The 24,778-nt window shown below is 37.6% G+C and overlaps 1 protein-coding gene across 1 annotated transcript in view; it reads right to left on the bottom strand.

Annotated features, from left to right (window-relative positions):
- Positions 1–12,120: 12,120 nt before the first annotated feature.
- The window catches only part of ntrk1 (neurotrophic tyrosine kinase, receptor, type 1), a 105,132-nt gene continuing 92,474 nt past the window's right edge, over positions 12,121–24,778 (bottom strand). The window contains exons 15-17 of the mRNA XM_039740513.1: positions 19,791–20,031; positions 18,924–19,082; positions 12,121–12,577 (exon numbers count right to left, since the gene is read on the bottom strand). Of these exons, the coding sequence (XP_039596447.1) occupies positions 12,392–12,577; positions 18,924–19,082; positions 19,791–20,031 (586 nt within the window). The 3' untranslated portion in view covers positions 12,121–12,391. The remainder of the gene's footprint in view (positions 12,578–18,923; positions 19,083–19,790; positions 20,032–24,778) is intronic.

Below are 24,778 nucleotides of genomic sequence, written 5' to 3' on the forward strand. Positions count from 1 at the left end.
TGTTATTTTAACTTTTAATATTTCATAGTGGATAGTAAGTTTAGTCTTCCTCCATTTACGCTCAGCTCTGCAGCATGTTCTCTTTAAATCAGACACTCTTTGGGTCTTCCATGGTATAACAATGCTAGAAGATTTTTTCACTGTCTTTTCAGGTGCAACTATGTCAACAGCAGCTCTCACTTTAGTATTAAATCTTTCCACCTTACTATTTACATTATCCTTGCTATTATAGTTGGCACTATAAACGGACTGATTGCTTAGAATGTTTGTAAGTTTTAAAGCTGCTGCTGAGTCAAAGAAGCGTTTTTTAACAATATGCTTCTCATGGGTGTTTTTTATCATTATTTCTATATTAAAAAGTAGAAGAAAATGGTCTGATAGACCAATATCAATGATCTGCTTTATATCAACTTTCAGTCCTTTAGTAATCACTAAGTCTAACGTATGACCTGCTTTATGTGTAGGCTGATTTACAAGCTGCCTCAAATCAAAAGAATCCAGGAGGTTCATAAATTCTTTTACTTTTAGATCACACTGATTATCTATATGAAAATTAAAGTTGCCAACTATTAGGAGTGTGTCATAGTTAGTAATTAAAATTGACATTAAGTCAGAGAATTCCTCAAAAAAAGACGCGTTGAATTTTAGAGGTCTATACACGGATAATACTAGAACTTGAAAATCTCCATGGATAACAACGGCGAGATACTCAAAGGACTTGGACTTACCAAAACCGACATCTTTACATTTTAACCGGCTCGAGTAAATGTTTGCAAAGCCGCCCCCCCTTTTTCCCTGGCGGTCTGCACGAGTAAAACTGTAATCCGGAGGCGCAGATTCGATTAAAACAGCCGCGCCATCTGAGTTAAGCCACGTTTCACTTAGTGCAATAAAATCTATTTTTTTATCACTAATAAGATTATTGATAAAAAACGTTTTGTTAGTTAAAGCTCTAACATTTAATAGTGCCATATTTAATGTTTCGGAGGTGCAGAGATGAATACTATGTGCGTTATTGATATTTGGAATAGGAACTAAATTATTTTTATTAGCACCACTCTGTGTGTGTTTTTTGTTTAATCTGTGATTTGTTTTTATAGTTTTAATACATCCATCCATCCATCCATTTTCTAACCCGCTGAATCCGAATACAGGGTCACGGGGGTCTGCTGGAGCCAATCCCAGCCAACACAGGGCACAAGGCAGGAACCAATCCTGAGCAGGGTGCCAACCCACCGCAGGACACACACAAACACCAAGCACACACTAGGGCCAATTTAGAATTGCCAATCCACCTAACCTGCATGTCTTTGGATTGTGGGAGGAAACCGGAGCACCCGGAGGAAACCCACGCAACACGGGGAGAACATGCAAACTCCACGCAGGGAGGACCCAGGAAGCGAACCCGGGTCTCCTAAGTTTTAATACATTGTTCCTCTAAAATAGTAATTTTAATTAGATTATTGGAGTTTATGCCGTATTTCCTAGATTTTCTACGTGCATTGAGATTGCTTATTACAGTATTAATGTTATGCACTTTAACGGAAGATTCTGTTAGACACTTATCATGTCCTAGCACAACAGTATCATTTCGGAAGGGGTTAAGAGCAGACATAGATAGTCAAGATAAACGAATTACCTTCGATATGTTTTCGGAGAGGACCCAGGCGCCGAAACTGTTCGGATGCAGGCCATCACGCTTGAAGAAACACGGCCTTTCCAAAAACGATTGCTCCAACTGCCCTCTCTTTGTGCTTCTCGTAGACTGCTGCCGCACGTCTCATCACATCTCGGACACGAGCACCGGGAAAACAAGAAACAAACGATTTTCCATTAGGGCATGCGACATTAAGGTTTCTAACAATAGAATCGCCTACCACTATTACATCACCAGGGGCTGAAGGTGAACTGGGGACGCGGAGAGGGTCAAACCGGTTCTGAGATAGGATGCTTGCCTGTGCCAATGGAGGTGCTCTGGCCTTGAACCCTCGCCTGCATAGCTGAAATCCACCGAGGTCATCAGCGGTGTCGCTCCTACGAGACGCGGGGTTGATGTTTCGCCAGTTACAGATGGCGAGGACAGTCTATTCAGCAGCCGGGCCTTCAGATCTCTAAGGTATCTCCGTCGGGACAGGAGTTTCTGCGATTTCAACGCGAGTTGCCCCACTGTCGGCCATTTTCTGCTTCTGCTTCGTGCCCTAGGAGGAATGAGAGAGAGCTTAGCTCTCGAATATATTGTTCAGATTTAAACTTTAAGTCCAAGACTTGTAGATTGTCTAATTTGTGTTGCCATCAGGTAAAAGTAGTGTTTCTTCCCAATGAAGAGGCGTATCTGTGAGAATTAAAAATTAGTTGTTTGGTGAAAGTGAAATCCGAGCAGCAGAGACGCAAAGTGGCTGGCGCGTAGCACAGGCTGAGGGGGTTGGCGAGCAAAGTGAGCATGGGGCAAAGCCCCTAGTACCTTTAAATATAAACCTGGGGCACAATCCAAGCAGATTAGGCCTTATGTTACTGCCACCTACAAGCCTATATTGACAGTAGCAGCTCTTTGTTATCCAAGAAGTTATCCAGAAGTTTTTATCTGTGTTTTGGGTGGGGCGGGGGTTGTTGTTTGTTATTATCTTATTTATTTATTTATTTATTTTTGGAGTGTTTGTAAAATTTGAATCCCACTATACAAAGACCTATAGAAATCAAGCCCCCTTTTCCTGAAAATTGGCTGAAGGAATTTTTCCAGATGTTCTAGTACTGACATTTTTGGACTACATAGTGCCATTTTTTCCGTGGCCAAGGGGCATTTTGGTAGAAATTTTAATTTTCACCTTGTTATTATGAAAGTAAACATAACAACATGTGAGGTTCAGTAGGTAAATCCCCAAATAAAATAAAGAAGCTATGTGAATTGAACCAAACAGAGCACAAGAAGCACCATGAGAGAGGATACTGAGATCTGCACATTCCCCCTTATGGATAAGACTTAAGCCCGAGTGGTATTAACACATGCAGAAACAGCAGGTTCCATTCAGTCGAGCACACCGCTTAAGCAAAAGTAGATTGTGGAGGTTAATGGTGTCAAAGGAAGCAGTGAGGTCAGGGGAACCAGCAGACAGCATGATCCAAAATTGGCATTTATGAAGAAGCAATTCCCATGATAAAGCAGAGCATTTTTAGTGCTGCATTGTGATTGAGGCAATAATAGAAAGAGTTGCACAAATGCTCACATTTTAAATACTGAGTTAGCTAAGGAAAAATAGGACACTCAAAGGATTATTGTAATTTGCAGAACCGTCACAGGTATGGAGCCATCTTATCTGCTTTATTCAGTCAGTAACTTATTAGATCATATGCCTTAAATGTATTACAATTATTGAATTACTTTTGAAAGTTTCTGCTTTGCAAGCTCAAAAACCATAAAAGAAGGGTAAATAATGGTATCTGGAATTCACAATACGTGGTGCCAACAGTGATCACAGTTCAAGATGAACAAAAAGGTGTTTCCTCGTGTGCTAAATACAGAAATCTGAAAGCGCTAAATCATCCTCAGTGTGAAAAGAGAAGAAATACAAATTTTCACAAATGCATATGTTCTGATTTCACTTGAAAGCTCATAATTACTTTGCTATGATCGCAAAGTAATCTTTGTTAAATATTAAAAGGTAACATTATGTATAGTGCACTGGGGGCTGGATAATGGGGTTAGCAAGTTCAATTTGAATGGATTCCTGTAAAGTGCTGTTTTGCATGACTGTTATGATAGCAGGCAAGAAGTAAGAGTAGCATCCACAGATATTTAGAGAAATGTGAACCTATAGGGAGCGGGTCCAGCTCCTTGTGACTCTAAAATAGGACTAAATGGATTCAGTAAATGGGTGGTGGATGGATGGAAACTTTCCTGACCAAAAGAGAGAGGTGTCTGTGAAATTTAAAATTAATAAAAATAATTGTATGACTGGCTCAACCCTCAACACCATCCAATAAAATATTAAAAAAATCATCTGATTTTCATCAGTTTTGACCTATATGTACGCTTGAAAAAATCGATTCCTTTTATAGCTGCTGATAAAGTAATACAATGATTGAGTAGTTACCGTTAAAAATAATCCCAATACATAATTCACACTTTATAAATAACACAACATGCACACCCACCATTATTTTTTTTTCTTTAAAGATTTGTTTATTAGCAATGTACTGTATTTCACAATGTACAATATTATAAGAGTTAGTCAGATTTATTCAGAATCTCCTTAAGTTTTCAGTCATTTTTATATGGCATGGATATAAGATGGCTCATTTACATTTCATCAATAAAAACCATAACCCAAGAATATACATGGACTATAGCCCACAGGCTTCACATAACCCCTAATACCCTGGGTAAAACAAAATGTCTAAAATCATTCTTCACATTCAATCCAAACTTTATCCTAAGCAAAGCAATCAGCAGCTCGGTCAGGGAATAATCAGGGATAAAAGCAGAGTGGATGAAAAATGTGGCATTAAAGAAGGTAGCGCCAAAGATGTAAACACATTCCACTCCTTTCTCTATCCTCCAGACGAGGCCATGACACTTGTGCATCATGGGTAGTTGCCAGTTAGCTTCTTTATATGGCCTGGTGCCTTCACTCTCAGGTTGTCAGTGTTGCTCGTATGATTATTGACCAACGATGCCTGAGGCGCCAGATCGATTAGGCTCTTGAATGATATACAGTAAAATTAATGGAGGCATTTGCCAGTTCTGTAGACCTCCACCTCAAAGTAAATAAGTTTTGGGCAAACTAAGATAGAACAGTTTCATTGTACCCATGGTAAATACAATTGGAAATTTAGCCATTCATCTATTAACTACACTGTGTTTATTCCAGAGTGATGTCACAGGAGCTAGTGCTTATCCCAGCAGCACAGAGTGTAGGGAATACTCACTTAGACTGGGATCAGTAGCCAGTCTTGCTAACCTGCGTGTCATTGCCATGTGGAGTCTGGAACAGAGAAATGTTGCCAAGCTGCAAATAATCAGAATCTTTTTATCAAAAATATTAGAATGTCTGGAGAAAAAGTTGGAACAGATCAAGCATAAGCAATCAGTTTTCAAAGAAGACAAAGATTAACGTGAGCATTATTAATGTATAAGATTTTAACAACGTTGAACCATCTGGACAGACAGTTGACCCTAACTTCAGGACAAATTTGGGCAAATAAAGATTAATTTTGTTGTCACTTTGTTTTATTATTTTATTTTGTCTGTGCATGTGCTCTTGGATCAATCATTTGTTGTCTAATGTTATCAGATCATTTATCTACTTTTTGACTTCTACCCTGTAAAACATCCATCTATTCCTGTACCTAAGGGAGTTGGAGTCTCTCATAGCAGCAAACAAACCCACAACTTACAAAAACACGAGCTCCTACTACGACAATTAAGAGTCTTTAACTGGCCTAACATGCACAAAATGCACTGGACACCTGTCCACCCTTGGTTGTTTAGTCTTCCCACTTGTTTTACATAGAAGAGGAGAGAAACATATGGTTTGCCTGTTTGTCTTAGAAAGGTGGGACAGTAGATAGCAAAGCCACTTCACAGTATTTTAAGTTCTTGGTGTACTGATTTTAATTGACAATGCTGAATTAGACCTTTATGAGCATGTGTGCCGTGGAATTGAATGGCGCCCTGTCTACATCTGTGTATCCTTTCATCCAGCCTCTTGAAGGCTGTATAGCTTCCAACACATTGCCGAGCAAAATAAGAACATAACGTTCAGAAGATGGCTAAATTGAGGTGGTTTATAATATCCAAAAATTAAAAAAAAAAAAAAAAAATGAATACAAATTATACTTTAAATTTATAAGTTAAGGAAATCATTTTGTTTTGTAGTAATGTTGCTTGTGTCAGACTTGTTTCTTCTGGTCTTTACAAATTGTATTGTTCACTTATGATGATGAGTGAAGCAGCCAAGTTTTAGTTTACAGTATACAGATACATGAAACTGCAACTACGCACTTACTGAAAAGAGTTTTTGAAGCTTTTTTTAGGGTAGAAAACAAAGACTATTACTCCCTAAACACTCATTCATACTTCCTTGTTTGCAAAATACAGTTATGCACACCAGTCAAATAGTTCTACTTATGCTTCTCGTTCACATCACCATGGAGGTGCACTGCTTGTTTTCAAATGTTGCATGGTGCATGTTTTCCCCACAAAGGCATACCAAAACCCACCATCGTGCACATTACTGCTTTCTCCACAGCAGAACTCACTATGTGAAAAGCAAAGTGTGCCAAGAGAAATTATTCTAGCCTGAAGTAGGATAGCCATAGCGATATTAAGAAAATTAAAATATAATATCATGCACACATACCTGCATTCTCAAACTCCACTTAATCAGATTTAGAGTTTCCAGAACTAAATAACACTTAAAGTTTAAAATAACAACTTAGAAATGAGAGAGGTAGAAATTGAATGTAATGTTCCAAAATGGTACATGTTACCATTTATTTAGTTGTCGAAGATATTAATATAGCCTGTATTTGAAGTGACTCTTTAGTTTTGTTTAAAGATAAGTGCAGGGTGTCTTTCCTGCTAGAATTCCCCTTTGGCCTTGGACATACAATACCAGCAGAAAAGCATTAAGGATATGAATTTGAAATTAAAGCTCCAATTGTACCAATTCTGTGAGTGGAAGAGTAACAATGGCCTTTAAAATAGCCAGGGCATTATTTCAAATACTTAATGAACTTCATGTGCTGTTCACAGTAACTCATGATGCCATAGGAGAGAACATTGATATTGCTGTGGGTGTTTTTTCATGAATACAGGCACTATTTGATATACAAGTAGATGAAAAGGTATTGAATGTTATCATATTTTTATTTAGTGGAAGGGAGGACACCATGAGTTTGTATCAAAAAAAATAAAGACAAAAAGGGTATATTTATAGCTTTCTCCTGCTACTCCCACTTCCAAACGATCTGAATGTTAGGTTAGCTGGTCACGCGACATTGGCGTGACCTGAGTAGGTATCTGCATGCATTACTGTGCTCATACACGGATAGCACCCATGAAGCAAACTATGAATAAATAAAATAAAAAGATGTATTTTAATCAAAAAAGGTAATAAATTAAAAGACAGGAAAATTCGCTACAGTTTTTGTACATTCTAAATAAGCATATTTATTTAAATATCTGTAGAACTACAGAAATCCTCATTACATAAACGACCAAGACACCGAAGTGATGAAATGATTGCCAAGTTATAACTTTTATATATTCTCCAGGTTTAGCTCCATTAGCTACTTAGCACAAAGAAGTGGTGGACTATATGTGCATGACATTATATAGGTACTGAATAAATATATATATATATATATATATATATATATATATATATATATATATATTAGTAAGTGCCAAATAGGGAATCCATTCCCGGACATTTTTCATTCCCGGGAATGTCCAGGCTCGCATATATAGTGTGTAAAAGTGTAAAAATCGATCAAGAAATAACAGAGTTATAGTTGAAAACTGAAGACTTTATTGACGTCTGTCAGACAACAGATTTGAACAGCAACTTGAAATTGCAATGCGTCAGTCTGTTGCATCCGCATTATCTGTGCCAAGAAACTTGCCATCACAGAATGATGACAAGAAACTGGATGCATCAATAAAAGCTGAAATGGCGATGTTTCACAGCAATGGCAAGCGTGGGCGTTGTTTAGAACAAGTGTATCAGTATCTGATGATTGTGCTGCCTACTTCAGTGAAAGCAGAGCGTACTTTCTCAGCGGCTGGTGTATTCTACACGAAGTACGCTCTCGCCTGGACGACCGCACGCAGGACACGTTGTGCTTTCTACACTCTTATTACCACAACTAACTAGATCAGGGGTGCCCACAGTTTTTTGGCGTGTGAGCTACTTTTAAAATGACCAGGTCGAAATGATCCACCTACATTAAAAATTATTTTATATATACTGTATGTGGGATGCAAAAGTTTGGGCAACCTTGTTAATAGTCATTATTTTCCTGTATAAATCGTTGGTTGTTATGATAAAAAATGTCAGTTAAATATATCATATAGGAGACACACACAGTGATATTTGAGAAGTGAAATGAAGTTTCTTGGATTTACAGAAAGTGTGCAATAATTGTTCAAACAAAATTAGGCAGGTGCATAAATTTGGGCACCGTTGTCATTTTATTGATTCCAAAACTTTTAGAACTAATTATTGGAACTCAAATTGGCTTGGTAAGCTCAGTGACCCCTGACCTACATACACAGGTGAATCCTATAATGAGAAAGAGTATTTAAGGGGGTCAATTGTAAGTTTCCCTCCTCCTTTAATTTTCTTTGAAGAGTAGCAACATGGGGGTCACAAAACAACTCTCAAATGACCTGAAGACAAAGATTGTTCATCATCATGGATTAGGGGAAGGATACAGAAAGCTGTCCCAGAGATTTAAGCTGTCTGTTTCCACAGTTAGGAACATATTGAGGAAATGGAAGACCACAGGCTCAGTTCAAGTTAAGGATCGAAGTGGCAGACCAAGAAAGATTTCGGATAGACAGAAGCGACAAATGGTGAGAACAGTCAGAGTCAACCCACAGACCAACACCAAAGACCTACAACATCATCTTGCAGCAGATGGAGTCACTGTGCATCGTTCAACCATTCAGCACTTTACACAAGGAGATGCTGTATGCGAGAGTGATGCAGAGGAAGCCTTTCTCCGCCCACAGCACAAACAGAGCCGCTTGAGGTATGCTCAAGCACATTTGGACAAGCCAGCTTCATTTTGGAATAAGGTGCTGTGGACTGATGAAACTAAAATTGAGTTATTTGGGCATAACAAGGGGCATTATGCATGGAGGAAAAAGAACACAGCATTCCAAGAAAAACACCTGCTACCTACAGTAAAATATGGTGGTGGTTCCCTCATGCTGTGGGGCTGTGTGGCAAGTGCAGGGACTGGGAATCTTGTCAAAGTTGAGGGACAAATGGATTCCACTCAGTATCAGCAGATTCTGGAGACCAATGTCCAGGAATCAGTGACAAAGCTGAAGCTGCGCCGGGGCTGGATCTTTCAACAAGACAACAACCCGAAACACTGCTCAAAATCCACTAAGGCATTCATGCAGAGGAACAAGTACAACGTTCTGGAATGGCCATCTCAGTCCCCAGACCTGAATATAATTGAAAATCTGTGGTGTGGGTTAAAGAGAGCTGTCCATGCTCGGAAGCCATCAAACCTGAATGAACTAGAGATGTTTTGTAAAGAGGAATGGTCCAAAATACCTTCAACCACAATCCAGACTCTCATTGCAACCTACAGGAAGCATTTAGAGGCTGTAATTTCTGCAAAAGGCGGATCTACTAAATATTGATTTCATTTCTCCTTTGTGGTGCCCAAATTTATGCACCTGCTTGATTTTGTTTAAACAATTATTGCACACTTTCTGTAAATCCAATAAACTTCATTTCACTTCTCAAATATCACTGTGTGTGTCTCCTATATGATATATTTAACTGACATTTTTTAGCCTAACAACCAACGATTTATACAGGAAAATAATGACTATTAACAAGGTTGCCCAAACTTTTGCATCCCACTGTGTATGTATATATATATATATATATATATATATATATATATATATATATATATATATATATATATATATATATATATGTATATATATATATATATATATATATGTATATATATATATATATATATATATATATATGTATATATATATATACTGAGAATACTTTATACATAAAATACAGTATATGTTGTTGTACCATGCATAACTGAATAACCTTTATGGCACAATAACAATTCAATACATTTATGGTCACTACAGTATTTGGATTTAATAATCGTCAATAAGTAGTGCCGAATAATGCAGTCAAGGAGCTTTTTAATTCAGCCGATTTTAGTTTCCTTTCCTGTGTCTTTCTCAGATCGCTTTTTGGAAGGACATAAGTTTCGTAGTTTTTATGAACTGTTTGAAAGTGCCTTTCCACATTTTCCTTCTTTGGAATAGCAATGATAGATTGACAGATCAGACAAACGCACTTCGATTGTGACATTGTGAGAAAAAAAATCCTCTTCCAATTCCACATCCAGCCCATACAAAGCATTTTTTTTAAAATCCCTTCTTTAGTCGATATAAATTGGAAGGCTAACTAGATCACAGCCGGAGTTTTGCAGTAGCTCGCGCATTTGATCGTGCGTGCGGGATGACCATTGTGTTAGAAGAGAAGAGATCTCAGACTGGCCGCCCTGTATGTCAATCAAGTGGCAAATGACTAACATTAAAAATTTTTTTTTTTGAATGCAACTTGATCTACCAGCACTACTTTTGCGATCGACGTATTTGGCACCCCTGAACTAGATACATGTACTTACATGACAGCATGAACTGCTTGTAGATAAGGTTAGTCTTTTATTGGTGTCAACATATTGCAGTAGTTTTATTAAAAATAAGTGTCGGTCATTCTAAAACCATTCACATGTGAGATGCCCATGCACTGTGTCATCCCCGGGATTCCCGGGAATGACATGTGGGATTCCCGAATTCCCGGGAATGGATTCCCTAGTGCCTAAGCACTGGCACCGCGAATGGGATGAGCGCCGATTCCTGGCCCATACAGGAGACCATAATGAATGAACACTAAATGTGGTATAGCTCAGCCGGGATGCTGCTTGATTATTATCCCACTCAGGGTAGAAAATTAATGAATGGACTGAGGGAGACTGTCTGTGTGACATGGAAGCCTTCAAAACAGGGAGCTCTTCTCCCTGCAGCACCATTCTGACAGCACCCAATGACCCTGACTGGATTGTCCTTCAGGACTACAAATCACATGGATCTCTACAGATGTCCATACTGTGGCCAAGGTAGAATAGCACTACCAAATATTATACTACGGAAGGAACTGCTCTTAATGGATATATATATAAACGATTGCCACTTAGTAAGTTCAAAAGTTGCATTTTTGGAGTTTTTTTTTCATGAAGGGACAACAAATATTAAAAAAGAAACATTTCCAATAAAAAGGTGACATATGCAGTACGTCAACAGCAATCTGTTCATTTGATTAAAAATCTGGAAAGATTATGAATGACAAACTACAGTCAGAAAGTGAAGAGCATTTATTGTTGTTTACCTGACATTAATAATACAATAATCGGACAGCTTTCTACTGTGGTTAATTATTTTTACAGAATTTTTGTAGGTATCTCATAATACTTGTAGATTTGATAGATTCATCAAATGCTTAATTTATTTCTATTTTGAATTACTTCTTCACCACCTCAGAAAATATCACAAGATGTACAAAATCTGAAAACCTCAATTAGCAAATTGGGTTTCTAGATATCATCATACCTTTGAAACATCCTTAAAACCAGTGCACAATACAAAAGTTCCATTTGAATGTGTTAGAGTGCTTTAGTCAACAATGGGGTTTTTTTTCCCTGCAGCTTTGCCATTCAAAATCAGCACATGGACTTCTGTTATAGCTTTTCTCTGGTGTCCACATTTATTCATTCCCCACTCTTTGCCAGAACCCCTTGATTTACTATGATTTTTTTTTTATCTTTTCACAGACTTTCAGACTTTTTGAAGACTGAGATGCCTGTCACCTTTAACAAAGGAATGCTTCTTTTCGATGCACCTTAAATGTTCCTCATTTCTACACTCTGCTGTATTTTTTATTCCTGGGCTATGAATCCTTCTTGGCACTGTCAAGCAAATCTCTGACCAGTATCTGATGATCAGACATGTTTAAGTTTTCAACAGTGAGGTTTACTCTAAAATTTCATTCTGCTGGTATCTCATACTCTTTCAGAAAAGACCCATGCACAGTATTCCTTGTTCTGTTAATATGATCAAATATACCTTTAAATATGACTGGTAAAAATACACAACCCTGGACACATACACACACACGAGGTTGATACCAGGATTAAAATCAAGCACATCAAACATAATAACCAGAGTATGACTGAAAACAGATGAAAAAAATAACATTTTCCCCTATGATCTCAAAAAGCAATTTAATTTCAAAAATCACAGTTAAACATTCTTTTCTTCAGTTTTAGACCAAATTTTATCTTTAACAGATACTGCTTCCCAAAAAGTGCTCCAACACAATTTCCTACTAGGTAATAATAAGAGGTCAGAGAGTTTGGTCCATCCTTACATTGCATTTGTTGAGGATTCTAAAAAAAGTATTATAAGCATGGCCATCTCCTTTTCCATTTTCAAGTCTGTTAGCAAAAGGGAATCAAGGGGATGAAACACAAAGGACTTGTGGCCACACTGGTCATGAACCAGTTATCTTCCAGCTGTAGATTATATGAATGATCTCTCCAAGGACTGTAATTATCCCAAAATATCCAAGTAGACAGGCGGACTTTTGACCAGTGCTGTCAGCCTATCGTAGATTTCTTTTATGCTCAGCCTTTGCTGGGGCTCCCTCTGCCAGCATCCCTGCATAATGAGATACACCTCTTTGGGACAGGTACGGGGGCGCTCCAGTTCTCGGCCTTGTGTGATGCATTCGATGGCCTATCAGAAGAGAGCAGAAGAAAACAGATGTTTTACCTTCTGATTCTTAGCATTGGTCTTGAAATGCCATACACAGTAACAAAATTAAACCAGTACTTCAGGATCCGTTAATAGTGGAACAGCCATCTACTCATATAAATAAAATAAGAGATTATTGCATTCAGTTTTTATGATGATGATATGTGACACTGATGAAATCAGGAGGTTCAATAAATTGATTTAACATACTTGACAGATATATAGGTACATGTATCAAAGTGTTTACAGTTTTTTGTAAATCATTTTCAAATATTATAATATACACCAATCAGCCACAACATTAAAACCACCTGCCTAATATTGTGTAGGTCACCCTCTTACCATTAGCAGCAGCAGATCCTTTAAGTCCTGTATATTGTGAGGTGGGGCCCCCATGGATCGGACTCGTTTTTCCAGCAAATCACACAGATGCTCAATTGGATTGTAATCTGGGGAATTTGGAGGCCAAGTCAATACCCTGAACTCTTTAAAATGTTCCTCAAACCATTCCTGAACAATTCTTGTAGTGTAACAGGGAGAATTATCATTGCTGAAAGAGGGCACTGCCATCTTTAGGTAGTCGGTACATGTCAAAGTAACATCCATATGAATGTCAGGACCCATGGCTTTCTAGCAGAATGTAGTTCAAAGCACCACACTACCTCTGTCAGCCCGTCTTCTTCCCATAGTGTGTACTGCTGTCATCACTTTCCCATGTAAACAATGGACACACATCTGACGGGTCTTAAAACAGGATTCACCAGACCAGGCCACCTTCTTCCATTGCTCCTTACTCCAGTTGTCATGCTCACATGCCCATTGTAGGAGCTTCCAACAGGGGACAAGGGTCAACATGGGCACTCTGTGGTTGCAAAGCCCCATATGCATCAAGCTAAGATGTACTGTATGTTCTGACACCTTTCTCTCATGGCCAGCATTATGTTTTTCAGCGATTAGTGCAACAGCAACAACAGCTCTTCTGTGGGATCTGACCAAACAGGCTAGCCTTCATTCTACACGCGCATCAATGAGCCTTGGGCACCCATGACACAGTCGCGGGTTCACTGGTTGTCCTTTGTTAGACCACTTTTGGTAGGTACTAACTACTGCATACAGGGAACACCTCATAAGACCTGCTGTTTTGGAGATGCTCTGACCCAGTTGTATAGCCATCACAATTTGATTCTTGTCAATGTCACTCAGATCCTTATGCTTGGCCAATTTTCCTGCTTCCAACACATCACCTTCAAGAACTGACTGTTCACTCACTGCCTAATACTGGATATTCCATGACTGGCCCGTTGTGTTTTTAATGTTGTGGCTGATTTGTCTACATTTATATAGAGTCCTGCTATACACCTATTAGGTAAGGTTTCCTGCTTCCTGAGTCTCTGAGTTGGAATAAGTGAGTACAGAAAATTGATACATTGCATAACATAGCCAGTGTTGTGCATGAGCTAGTTCAAAAGAGCATGTTTTTCTAAGAACGGTGAACTTAACGTAGCGTATTTGGAAGTGAAAAACTTGAATGTGAGCTAGTTCAGTTTAATGTGAGATTCTGGATCTGGTTTAGGTCCAGATTAAATGTTTTGCCTTACCCTGTAATGTAGGGGTGGAGTCAAATCTGAATATGGTATTCAGATAAGCACAAATAGTGGATTTGTATGAATATTTATTTTGTACGAATGTTTTGCCATTTATTTGTATTCAGAAAATATTAAATAAAATCAAATAGGTGCTGTCTGTGTCTGCCTCTTTGTGCTTAAGCTGCACCCCCACTGACACAAGCACATGGTGAAGCGCCGCTTTCACTTTTAGGAAAATGTACTTTGCAAGGCCACTTTATATTTTTCCCCATTGGACATGTAATATGTGACACAAATTTTGACTGGCAGCGTAATAGGTTAGTTCACTTACACGCTGGTTTCCGCAGTCACCATTTGTGTCACATGGTTGGAAATAGAGCGGTAATGTACTGTATATGTATATTTGCATCTATTTAATTTCTTTTTTGACCTGGAGGATATTAGCATATATTGTTATAATGTTTGTTGCTGGGTATAACTCAATAAAGTGTATGTTTAAATAAAAAAACTCAAGAACACTGTAATAGGCTAATATAAGGCATGCAAAATTGAAAAAAGTAAACTCATGGGTTTTAATTCTCACTCCTTAAAAAATACAAAATGAACTGAACATGAACTAGTTCAAAATTGAAATGGTGAACTATGAACGTGAATTTATTCATTGTAATTTGTGTGAACTGAAATTTGAACTAGTTCTTGTGAGGTGTGAACTTGCACGACACTGAACATAAAAGTCTTAAACCTGCTTCATCCAGTTAAGGTTTGTAGGGGGTCGCATCTTGCAGGGGACGGCCATATATTCAAAGCAGAAAATAGCCATGGACTGGGCACCGGTCCATTTGTAGGACCCACTGATGCACACACTGGACCAGTTTGAAATAGCCAGTAAACCTAACATACAGTACATCTTCAGGATGTGAAGAAAAACTAGAATACAGTATACCTAGGAAATTCCCAAACATACTATAAAAACCCTTGAAGCCGTACACAGACTTTACCTGCTTTTCATATAAATGGCAGACACATGTAATTTGATTTGATAAATCTCAAGCCCCACATCATTAAAAAAAAAACAAAAAACACCTGTAACAGGCAAACTTCACACACACACACACACACACACACACACTGTCCAGGAGTAGGTCAAATCCAGAATGCAGGATCCATAAGGCTGCTAAGCTACTCAATAATCCATTAAACTATCCAGGGTCACTGGGCAGTAACCCTGGGGTGCAAGCCTGAAACAAGACCTGGACAGATCAACAATCCATTTTTCTATTAATTTCAGCTGGCCTGCAATATTGAATGGAATAAACAATAGCATTTCTGTGTTAACAGCATTTTATAGGTTAAAAGTTTATATGGTCATTATGTAGAGTACAATGAAATTCTTACATTACCTCAAATCTTCTGTCTTCCTTACCTAAGAGATCTCAGAATATATTCATATACTTAAAAAGTGAACAATTAACCGCCATAATAAATGACAAACATCCATGGCTCTCAAATCTATGGAGATCTGTCAGTACTAACCACTATGCCATAATGCTAAACCAAAGGTGAGAGATGGATGAAATCACGACTAACTTCTTTCTTAGTGTTAATGTGCTTGAAATATTTGTGGGATTAAAAAGTAGAAATATAGATTTTTATATACGAAGGATGTTCAAATTGTTTCTGCACTTTTATATTGTCATTGGAAACGATAGGTGGGAGGAGTAGTAATCGGGCATTAAAAAGTTGGTACGACGTTGGGAAAATTGCATTGTAAACAATAGTGACTATGTAGAAAAGTGCTGGAATTTGTTTTTGAGATTCTTAGTAAATAAAGTTAAAAAAAAGTGCGGAAACGTTTTGAACGTCCCTTGCATAAAAAGTAACCTCCGTCATGGAGGATTTCTCATTTTGTTGTTATACAACATTGAATCATGGTGGATTTAATTAGCCTTTTTTGACACTAATCAACAGAAAGACTCTAATGTCAAAATGAAAACAGATCTCTGCAAAGTGATCTGAATTATTTACAAAAATAAATGACACAATAAGCTATCACATATGTACCACCCCCCCCCCCTTCAAATCATCTAATAGATGCACTTTGGCTTTGCACATCTGGACACTGCCATCTTTTCCATTCTTCTTTGCGCAAGCTCTGTTGGGTTGCATGGAGAATGCTAGTGAGCAGCCTTTTTCAAGTCTAACCACAAATTTTCAGTTAGATTGAGATCAGACCTCTAACTCCTCCACTCCAGGACTTTAACATTGTTGTTTTTAAGCCATTCCTGTGTAGCTTTGGCTTTATGCTTGGGATTGTTGTCTTGTTTAAAAACTAATTTTCTCCCAAGGTGCAGGTTTCTTGCAGACTGCACCAGGTTTCCTTAAAGGATTTGCTGCATTCATTTTACCCTCACAAGTCTTCCAGGGCCTGCTGCAGAGAAGCATCCCCACAGCATGAAGCTCCCTCCCTAACGCTTCACAGTGGAGAAAGTGTGTTTATGGCAATGTGTACTGACATTTAGTCTGAAGGTGAAAAAGTTAAATTTTGGTCTCATCAGACCTTAGAACCTTGTTCCAGCTGACTTTGGAGACCCCTGAGGCTGCTAACGTGTTTCTATAACAGTGACTATCTGTTCACCACTCTCCTATTAAGCTGTGACTAGCAGAGCACCTGAGCAAAAGTTGTTGCAGGCACCATTTGTCCAGTCTGAATCACTGCAGCTTGTACCTCCTTCAGAGTTATCACAGATCACTTGGTGGCTTCCATCACCAGTCTTCTTGTAAAATCACTTGGTTTTTGTAGACAGACTTGGTCTAGGCAGATTAAAAGCTTATGCCATATTCTTTAGATTTCTTAATGACTAATTTGACAGGACTGCTAGGAATATTCAGTAGCTCATATATTTCCTTGTCTCCATCTCCTGGCCTATGCTTTTTAATCAGTTATTCAATAAGATGTTTTACAGTGTTATTTTTGTCTTCATTGTTTAGATCAGGCCATGATACTGTCTCACTGCAAGCTAGGACCTTCTATATGTAGGTCCACACAGAATTAGAATGAATGGCATGGTTGGACAGTGAGGAGCCTAGCCCTGCTTTCTTTAAGGATACAGCATCCTGAGTTCAAATATTGTGCTTTATGTTTTTGTCCATGTGGAGTTCTCTGCATGCTTGCATGGGTTCTCCTCGAGGTACTTCAGTATTCCTCCTACAACCCTAAAGACCTCCAGGCTTTGTTGTTTGCCAGTTCCAAACTGACCGTGTGTGAGCTCGTGCATACGTTGGTTCTGTGATGTCCTGGCACCCTGCTCATGGCTGCTTTCTGCCTTGAGCCCAACGCTTTTCAGTTAGACTTCAGCCCTCAAGAGTTCAGATCGGATCGCGCTGATTCAGAACTTTGATTCATAGATGGTTTCAGTGAGGCATAGGGAAACAGAACTAAGAGCTACTACAGTATACCTCCTGCAACTAAGATTTAATTATCTGCTGGGTTAATGTCTCCTTGAAGTTTCTCCCCATATCTCTGTAGGTTTTGTCTGAATATCCTCTCGCATCCCAAACATCTGCTTACATATTTAACTTAATTGCTACAAAACATAAGTTGGAGTACATTGATTTTGGTTTGATTTGGTTTATAGGGTAGGCAGCAGCTCTAAACTGCTTGCTTATGAGGAACAACAGGGTGTGCATATGTGTGTGCGTATGTCCTTTAATGAAGCAGCATTCCATCAAGAGCTGATTTCTATACTCGGGTTTCTTTCCATGTCCCAATGATACAATGCTTAGGATGGTTACAGACTGTAGATTAACCCTGAATGTGTGTGGGTGAGGGGTTGGCACTCTGTTCAGGGTTCAAGTCCAGGATTCATGCCTGTCCTGTGCATAATGTCCCAGCTTATATACTGCCCACTACAATTTTGAATTGGAAAGTGAGTGAGTAGTACAGATTACACTTAAATTGTTTTAAACAAAATTCTCACACTAAATTAAAAACTGATAACTAGCTTTACTCACATTAAGAGAAACTGCTATTCAGCTGCTCAACTGATAACCCTCTGTCTTCTACTTTAGATTTTTTATAATACTCAAAGCCAGGTATTGATTTTCTGGACCTTAAACAATCAGACATCAACATGTAAAAATGTTTATCTATCTATCTATCTATCTATCTATCTATCTATCTATCTATCTATCTATCTATCTATCTATCTATCTATCTATCATACACTCCTTTCAACTGACATGTCAATTAGCCCCGGTGTCAGTCTAGTCTAATAAGCTCAGATAGACCTGGAAAATTCAATAAAGTAAAATGAAATTAGAGTTTAGCAAGCAACCTTCGGGAATGTGGAGATAGTCCTTATTTTCCGTAACGGAGCCACCGCAGTCTAGGGGAGTCCAATAAATAACTGGATCACATTTCAGCAATTATTATTGTTCTGTACTAAATATAAATATAAGCTTTTGTACATTCTTTAAACATCAGTTGGTTATTGTCAGAGCTTTTATAAAAGATAAGCAAAAAAAGACAAGAAGTACAACAAAGCAAAAAAATACCGAAAATTAGTAGTAATTTGTTTAAAATACAGCATATAAATTATCAAAATGTTGAAATTTTGTTTAATGTAAAAAATAAAAATATTTAATTATTCTGTGAGTCTATGAATAACATTTTTTGTATTCAAATTAAATGATTAATTTGAAACAAATAAAAACATGAGGAGTAGCTTAAAGGGAAACATCACCTCATTATTGGAGAGCTGATACCAGGGTTGTTTGCCATATGTGAAAATTTCCCAAAGAACAACTCCAAAACTCCAAACATCACTCTCAGTAGTGAACTTCCTGTACATGATGCTCTCTGGAGGCATCCAACGAATAGGCAACATAGTACGACCTCCAACCTGGAGAGAAAGCAACCACAGAAAAAAAAGAGTAATTTAGATGTAAAAATGTATATTATTCTATAGAATAACTAACACAACAACAACATTCTCCACCCCACTTGGTCTGCTAGATGGTTTATTATTATTAGGTCACTGTGTACTGGGGACAACAGTATTCCTACACCACTGCACCCACTATCTACATAGGTTCCTTTTGAGCTTTGTGTGAATCCTGTAACACACCCCTTCAAATGAAACATACATACAGCCTTCACACACAGAATGGCCACTCCAGCACATATAGTTAATAGACAGTGCCAGTAACACTGCTGAAATATTTGAATATAAAATGTTGGAGTCTCCAGTTAGTGGTTTTCACCTTTTCCACTATGATTTTTGATCATTGTCTTTATGTGCACTTGAAACAATAAAAGGATAGCTGGTTTTTGCACCTTAAGCTATGTCTGCATCCCTCAGTCACTTCTGGTTTCCAGACAAGGGTTCTAATGTATAGAGCATTACAGGTACAGTTTGCTTAGATAAAATGGGATAGTTGTCCGTGTTTCTAAAGGGAATCTGAGCAGTTTCACTTATTCATTTTAGTCATATGAAATTGGGTCAAAATTATGGGGAGGATCATGTGGAAATGCACTGAGGTCTTGTGCTATGTGATGATGCACCCAACATATCTGAACCACAACAGTCATCACTTTTCATGCTTCTTACCCTGTAATAATCTGTGCTGTAGATATCTCGGGACATGCCAAAATCCCCAATCTTGACCACAAGGCCTTCTCCAACAAGACAGTTTCGAGTAGCCAGATCTCGATGCACAAAGTGAAGTGATGCCAGATAGACCATGCCTGAAGCGATTTGTGCCGCAATCTGCAACATCTGAGGTAGTGTCAGTTGACCAAGCAGTGGGACCTTTCCATCATCTAATATTCGGGCATCAGGGCCATGAGCTCTATTAGTAAGAGTAAAAGAAATAAGTTGTATACATAAATTCTAAATCTTAATTTTAAATTGATCTTAAATACTGTACATTTATATTACAGAAATGCAATGGAATATTTTTTAAAATAATCTAAATGCTAATCACAATTTTTAATTCCACAGAAATCATTTTAAATCTAAATTACCATAATAACAGCAATACGTATTTACATAACCCTAAAAAGACTGAATTTATTTCAGTTTAATTGAACCGCAGTATAAGCAGAGCTACTGTATAAAAAGGTAGCTCTCTGATTAAGCTGTTAATGTGTTAGGCAGTGTGCAGTTAGGATGATAGCATAATCATAATCTTAAACTGCAGCTCAACAAACCATAAGCATTTAAGTTAAATTTAGGTAAATCAACTTTTAATGGTTATCTTTAAACATTTACCCATGGTTCCCATTTAATGTTTTAGTACATAAGGCAGTATATATGTATATTTTAATATACTAACCATAAACATATAAATTAAATTTAGGTAAAGCAGCGTATAATGGTTATCTTTAAACATTCACCTATTGTTCCCATTTACTCTTTTAGTAATTAATGCAGTATATATTAGAACATTAGAAAACTCTAGACGAGAACAGGCCATTCAGCCTAACAAAGCTTGCCAGTCCTATCCACTTATTTCTTCCAAAAAAAACATCAAGTTGAGTTTTGAATGTCCCTAAAGTCTTACTGTCTACAACACTACTTGGTAGCTTATTCCAAGTGTCTATCATTCTTTGTGTAAAGAAAAATTTCCTAATGTTTGTGTGAAATTTACCCTTAACAAGTTTCCAACTGTGTCCCCGTGTTCTTGATGAACTCATTTTAAAATAAAAGTCTCAATCCACTGTACTAATTCCCTTCATAATTTTAAACACTTCACTCATGTCACCTCTTAATCTTCTTTTGCTTAAACTGTAAAGGCTCAGCTCTTTTAATCTTTCCTCATAATTCAACCCCTGTAGACCTGGAATCAGCCTAGTCGCTCTTCTCTGGACCTTTTCTAGTGCTGCTATGTCCTTTTTGTAGCCTGGAGACCAAAACTGCACACAGTACTCCAGATGAGGCCTCACCAGTGCATTATAAAGGTTGAGCATAACCTCCTGTGACTTGTACTCTACACACTGTGCTATATAATCTAACATTCTGTTAGCCTTCTTAATGACTTCTAAACTCTGTCGGGAAGTCGATAGCTTAGAGTCCACTATGACTCCTAAATCCTTCTCATAAGGTGTACTTTCAGTTTTCTGACTGGCCATTGTGTATTTAAACCTAACATTTTTACTTCTTATGTGTAATACTTTACATTCACTGACATTAAATTTCATCTGCCACAAATCTGCCAAAGCTTGTATGCTATCCAAGTCCTTCTGTAATAATATAACGGATTTCAAATTATCTGCTAATCCACCTATCTTGGTATTATCTGCAAACTTAACCAGCTTGTTACTTATATTCCTATCTAAATCATTTATATATATTAAAAAATAGCAGTGGCTCTAGCACTGACCCCGTGGAGCACCACTCTTAACATTGGCCAGTTCTGATGAGGTTCCTCACACCATCACCCTCTGCTTCCTGTGTCTGAACCAATTCTGCACCCATCTAAAAACATCACCCTGAACTCCCACTTCTTTTAATCTGATGCCCAACCTCTCATGTGTTACCTTATCGAATGCTTTCAGAAAGTCAAGATAAATAATATCATAAGCTCCACTTTTATCGTATCCTTTTGTTGTCTCCTCATAGAATTCCAGCATGTTAGTAAAACGCAACCTCCCTCTTCTGAACCCATGCTGACTGTTCAGAATAACTCCTGTCCTTGCCATGTGTTGCTCAATCTTATCCTTAATAATTTTTTCCATTAATTTGCCTGTGATGCATGTTAAGCTTACTGGCCAATAATTACTTGGATCTGCCTTGTCATCTTTTTATATAATGGGATGATATTTGCCGTTTTCCAGTCCTTCTGAATCTCTTCGGTGTGCAGTGACTTTCTTAAAATTTTGTGTCAAGGGTTTATATATGTACTCACTAGCCTCCTTAAGAACTTGAGGGTAAATATTATCTGGTCCTGGTTATTTGTATGATTTCAGCTTATTTAATCTGAGCAGCACTTCTCCCTCTACAATTTCCAAATCCCTCAGTACCTCCTTAGTATTCACGTTTACCTCTGGGAGGTTATCCACTTGCTCACTTGTAAACACCTCAGGAAAATGTAAGTTTAGGGCATCTGCTATTTCATTGTCTGTATCTTTTAATTCCACTGTACCATTTCTGATGCACTTGACCTCCTCTTCCTTATAATATGTATATCATAAAATATTTATGGTTATGCTTTATGCAGAATTTGTTTTGAAGGTTTTCTTTTAGTTTCAAATCATTTTGAGAAAGTTTTATAATTGTCTATACAACACAACAGGAACTCTCATGTTATCACATTCGTCTTCTTGGTTACGTCACATTACTTGATGGTATGGATATAATGGTGGTTTCAGTTTAACCTGGCCCTAGAACCTACTTGTTAAAAATTTTTGTTATGGTTTATTGAACTCCTTTCTACCTTTATCTTGGTTTCTTGTTTTGCCTTCATGTTTTGTTTCCCTGATCATTCTGCCTCTTTTGGTACTAGTTTCTATCCTTAGACATTTCTATGCTCACATGATCATCTCAAGGTTATTTTCCCTTCTAACAATAATCCGTGGACGTGGAGTCTATTGCAGCTGTGTCCTCTCTAAAGTATGCAAAAAATACAGTATCACTAATCAATACATAACGTCCGAGAGTTTTCCCAATTTGAGACTGACTATGGAGTACTTTTTTAGCATGGCAGGAGCAAATGAGAAGTGTTTCATTGATCAAATCATAGTGGGTGGTGAACAACAGAAGATGATATTGGTGGATGTTTAATGCAAGTTTTAATGTAAGCCCATTTAAGACATGTTTGTATTTTGAGCCATCATTTTAGTCCTGTTGCCATGTTGATCATTTAATTGTTTTGCCACACTTGTGTTATCTATGGTATGCCACTTTGATGATTATTATTGTTATTGTTGATGTTGATGCTGGATTATTGTGTTAGTTGTAGCCAATAGTTTTTTCCTCATAATGTTTATGATACGTTGGCACCAATGTTGCTGTTCCTCAAAAACTGCAGAAAACTGGGTACCGTTAAAGGCCATCGGAAGGCTCAGAATTACAGGCACAGCTGTAGCCTAGTGCTCTTGTTTCAAATACAGGAACCCTCTGTTGTTTGCAGCAGTGCTTGGGACAGGTCACCCTGAGATGACGTTTAAAGCTGCTTCACAAAATGAGGTTTACCCAGATTAGAGGTGGAAAGTAATTAACGGGCAAGCACTCAATTCATCTTTATTTTGGTACTTTGAACCCATATATTGGCAGCCAGTGAGGCTATGATGATACACATTTTTTTCAATGCCTTGAAATCAGCCTACCTCACATTTCCTCAAAGGTCAACCGTATGATGCAATATATAGACTTGGGCAGAATATTGGAGTTTAGATTAAACCAAATGCTCCTTTAAACTCCTTCAGTCTCCATGGTCTATTCAGTGGAAATAAAGCATATATGAAATGAATAATAAAGTGTATTCATTTCTTTGGCTATTACTGATGCCTCATACATCCTGCTTCTAAGGCTTAAATATTACATTATTATATTACGGTTGTCATTTTTGTGGAATTTCTGCATTCTCCTCATGTCTGCATGATATTACATGGTAGGAACAACGAAACACAGAATATGGCTGACTTTATGCATAAACCTAGCCTATATATTTTTCACAAAAAAAGATTTGCTGAAGCCTACTAATAAGACATACAGTATCCTTCCATATTTCAAATCCTGCTTTTGTGATAATTGTTTGTCACTACTTGTTACTTTATTTCTTACTATATTTGACTTTTTGGAATTATCTCAAAACATTTTGCCTCTATTCTGACTACAAACCAAATACTGATGATGAAAAATACTGTCTGCTATATTTACTGCAATATAATTATAAAGTAAAGTGCACTTTTATATTTATTGAAAACTGCAACTACAGTTCATAATAGAAACCAATATGATTAGGAAAGGACAAACCACACAGCAATCTAATTTTTTAGTCATAATAGGTAAAAAATGTTTTAGATGTCAATGACCAAACAGTTTATGAAATTATTAAGTAAAGGACAAAGCTCTGTAAACAACATATGGAAGGGTAAATAGCAGGGAACTGCACTGAGTACTTTTAAACTTTCCCGGGAGTCTCTTCTGAAGAGCTCGGTGACAGTCCCACGGGGATGAGAATCCTTTGCTATCCACAGTCCTCTCAGACAAAATGATGGCATCAATTTTTCAGTATTGATTGCTGTAAGGAGCCTCAACAATTGAATACTGTGAATAGTGCTTTCATTTTTGCATATAAATTTTATATTTTAAAAAAGTGCAACATGAATGTAATGAGAAATTTAGCAGATGTAGATTGTTAAAGGGATGCTTAGCCAGGCAGAATATGAAATACAGTAATTAACATTATTCAATTAAAACTCTAAAGATCTGAGAAATTCAAAGAGTAAAGTCATTTCTGGTAATATTCTGAACTTCTGTATATATCTGTAGCAATTTGGATATCCTAATAATTTCCAAATATTCCCATGACTTCAGTCCTGCTGACCTGAACAGGACAATCATGTTAAAAATAGATGAATGCCTGCACAAAA

Source organism: Polypterus senegalus, chromosome 1, assembly GCF_016835505.1.
Source record: "Polypterus senegalus isolate Bchr_013 chromosome 1, ASM1683550v1, whole genome shotgun sequence".
In the NCBI taxonomy this organism is placed as follows: domain Eukaryota; kingdom Metazoa; phylum Chordata; class Cladistia; order Polypteriformes; family Polypteridae; genus Polypterus; species Polypterus senegalus.